The sequence below is a fragment of the Eulemur rufifrons genome, chromosome 3, assembly GCF_041146395.1.
Source record: "Eulemur rufifrons isolate Redbay chromosome 3, OSU_ERuf_1, whole genome shotgun sequence".
Lineage (NCBI taxonomy): Eukaryota > Metazoa > Chordata > Mammalia > Primates > Lemuridae > Eulemur > Eulemur rufifrons.
This window is the reverse complement of record NC_090985.1, coordinates 25,581,770-25,584,718: the sequence shown is the minus strand read 5'-3', so window position 1 is coordinate 25,584,718 and position 2,949 is coordinate 25,581,770. Positions and strand designations below refer to the sequence as shown.

The 2,949-nt window shown below is 66.7% G+C and overlaps 1 protein-coding gene across 1 annotated transcript; it reads right to left on the bottom strand.

The window, feature by feature from the left end:
- Positions 1-484: 484 nt before the first annotated feature.
- On the bottom strand, positions 485-2,621 carry ARC (activity regulated cytoskeleton associated protein). The gene is made up of 2 exons (XM_069465933.1): positions 786-2,621; positions 485-533 (listed from the first exon to the last, which is right to left on the bottom strand). The coding sequence occupies exon 1, from the start codon at positions 2,570-2,572 to the stop codon at positions 1,382-1,384; it is 1,191 nt and encodes a 396-aa protein (XP_069322034.1). The 5' UTR covers positions 2,573-2,621; the 3' UTR covers positions 485-533; positions 786-1,381.
- Positions 2,622-2,949: the final 328 nt, after the last annotated feature.

Genomic DNA, 2,949 nt, shown 5'->3' with positions numbered 1-2,949 from the left:
CACCAGCTCTCAGGGCTGAGCTGGGGATGCTGCCTCGGCCACAGCCGCCTTCTGTCTGCGGCCTCCCTCTCTCGGCTGTCCTGGGACTTCTGTGCAGACAGTTTGCAAGATGAGAGGGCAGTGGCGGTGCCAGACACAGCAGCAAAGACTTTGTGGGAGTCTTGAAACCTGAAAGAATGAGGAAGAAATGGGACAGTCAGGGACAGTGTAGGGACAGCAGCCAGGGCACCACAGGGAGGGGCTGGAGCTGGACAGACAGGGCTGCTCTCAGCTTGCCCAGAGCACTGGAGAGTGGCCTGGGGCTGGGGCCTGGGGAAGAGCTGTTCCTGGTCAGGACAGCTGAGGAGTGGGTCTGGCAGGAGGGATGGCACTCCATTACCTGCTGTCACTCTCCTGGCTCCGAGGGTGCTGAGGGTGCCGGCTGCTGCCTCAGCCGGATTTGAGGACTCAGCCCCTCTGGGACCCTCTGTCTGCCACGGTGAGTCATCAAGCCGAGCTCTGCTCCTTCTCCAGGCTGGCATGAATCACTGGTGCTGGGGCGAGAGAAAGTGCGGGTCCCTGTGAGAGCTGGCTCAGCAAACTCCCTCAGCCCTGCCTCCCACCACCCCCCTCCTTGACCCCTGTCTCTCTGCTCCCCCCCCCACAGCACCACCCCCATCCTTTCCCCACTAATTTGCTGGGGGTGCCTTTGAGCCTCAGTGGGCCCACCTAGAAAACGGCCTCTGGGCCCTGTGCCCTCCCAGCTCTAAGAGGCCCGTGGGTGGTGCCCTGGGGCAGGGGCTCACCTGAGGGCCAGGAGGCACCAGGACATCCGGACTGCTGCTGCTGCGTATGCGGCTTTGGCTCTCCGGGGAAGAGGGAGCCAGGCTGCCCGGGGCTGGCCAGCTGCCCTGGCAGGCAGGGAGGGCGCCGGCTGGCTCTGGTGATGCCAGGAGAGGGTGGCAGTGCCGGAAGCCGAGGTTTCCTGGGCACTGGTTCTGCCTTAGCTTCCGGTCTGGGGCGTTCCATGAGCACAGTGCCCGCTGGCCACAGCCATCCAGACACTTGGTTTTCTGAGTGTCCAGAGGGCCCAGGCATTGAAGCAGAATGAGGAAGCTGGGGACGTTCTGTGGTGGCCTGAGTGTGGAGGGTGGGCCAGGACTGAGGAGACAGATGGAGGGGAGGGAGATGGGCAGAGCCCTGCAGGGGAGAGGGGCTCCTTTGCTATTTGGGGCACTGCCCGCATCTGGATGGCATGTGTGCAAGAGTTGGACCGGGAGGCCGAGCAGGGCGCCCAACAGGACGAGAGCTTCCCCTGCAGGAGTCAGCCCCAGCTCAAAAGTCCCAGCTGGCAAAGGCCACAGGCTGGTGTGGCGGGCAGGCTGGGGGCTCCGGCTGCCCTCTATTCGGGCTGGGTCGGGTCACTGGCTACAGACTCATTGGTGAGGGCAGGCGTGACGGCCTCGGACTCGTCCTCAGTGGGGGCATGAGGGCCAGCCGGCTCAGCAGCCTGCTCCAAGCCACCCTGCACCTCCATGCCCCGCTGAATGAGCTGCTCCAGGGTCTTGGGCAGCGGGTGGCGCAGAAAGCGCTTCAGCTTGGGCTGCAGGGTGCCCACCACGTACTGGATGATCTCCTCCTCGTCAGCGTCCACGTACAGCGTCTGGTACAGGTCCCGCTTGCGCCACAGGAACTGGTCCAGCGGCTCGCCCTGCTTCTGCGGCAGGTCCAGCTCGCGCTGGATGGCCTCCCGGGACAGCGTGCCCTCGCTGTACTGCAGGAACTCCTTCTTGAACTCCACCCAGTTCTTCACTGAGCCCTGCTTGAACTCCCACCACTTCTTGGCCGGCCCGTTCATGTGGTTCTGGATCTGCGATAGCCAGTACTCCTCAGAGCCGCCTACCTGTCGCAGGTACTCTTCCAGGTGGCTCAGGAACTCCCGAGGGTCCTCGAAAATCTGCGTGTCCACGCCGGGGCTGGGCTGCCCATCCTCGCCCGGCCCCCACGGCTGGTACTGCTGGGCCTCAGCTGGCTCCTGCCCTGGCAGCTCCCCGGCGGCCGGTGGCGGGGTGATGGCGTAGGGGCTGACGCTGTAGTCGTAGCCATCAGCCTCCTGGCAGTAGCTCTCGGGACCCCCCACACCCACGGAGACGGTGTGGCGGGCTGGCTCGCTGCCCACGGGGTACTTGCCGCCCATGGATTCCAGGCGATCCGCCCAGCGCTCCAGGCGGTAGAACACCTCCCGCCACACATGCATCTCGCGCTTCACCCAGCGCTCCAGGTTGGCGATGGTCTCCTGGCAGCGGCACAGGCAGGCCTTGATGGACTTCTTCCAGCGCTGCGAGTCGCTGGTGGGCACGTAGCCGTCCAGGTTGTTCTCCAGCTTGCCCACCGACCTGTGCAGCCCCTTCAGCTCGCGCTCCACTTGCTTGGACACCTCGGTCAGCAGGTGCCGGTGGGTCCTCCGCACGTGCTCCAGCATCTCGGCCCGGCACTTACCGATCTGCAGGATCACGTTGGGCTTGGCCACCTGCCCGCCCCGCAGCCCCGGGTAGGCATGGAGCCCGCCGCTCTTCATGTGGTCCAGCTCCATCTGCTGCAGGTGGCAGGGCGCTCCGGACAGGCGGCAAAGTCCTCTTGGGGCAGACGGAGGGAGGTTGCGGGAGCTGCTGGCGGTGCCCGGGCGGCCTGGGTCCGCGTGTGTCCCAGTAGCGTCCGGGATCGGTGCGGAGCTGAGGGCGCGTATGTCTGTCGCGGCAGGGCCGGCTCTGCTGCTGGGGAGGACGCGGCACCCAAGCTCTGCGCTGAGCCGCAGCCGCGGGCTCTTTATGCCGCCAGCGCGGGCCCGTGGGCGGCCCCCTCGCGGCGCCGCAGCTCCCATTGGCCCAGCGCAGGCACCCGCCAGCGCCCCGCCCGCGCCCCCCGCAGGCCCCGCCTCCCGCGCCCACTCGCGGGCTCCCTCCCCCTGCA

Excerpts from the sequence above, each read along its gene's own strand:
- ARC (XM_069465933.1), bottom strand. The coding sequence starts at position 2,572 with ATGGAGCTGGACCACATGAAGAGCGGCGGGCTCCATGCCTACCCGGGG.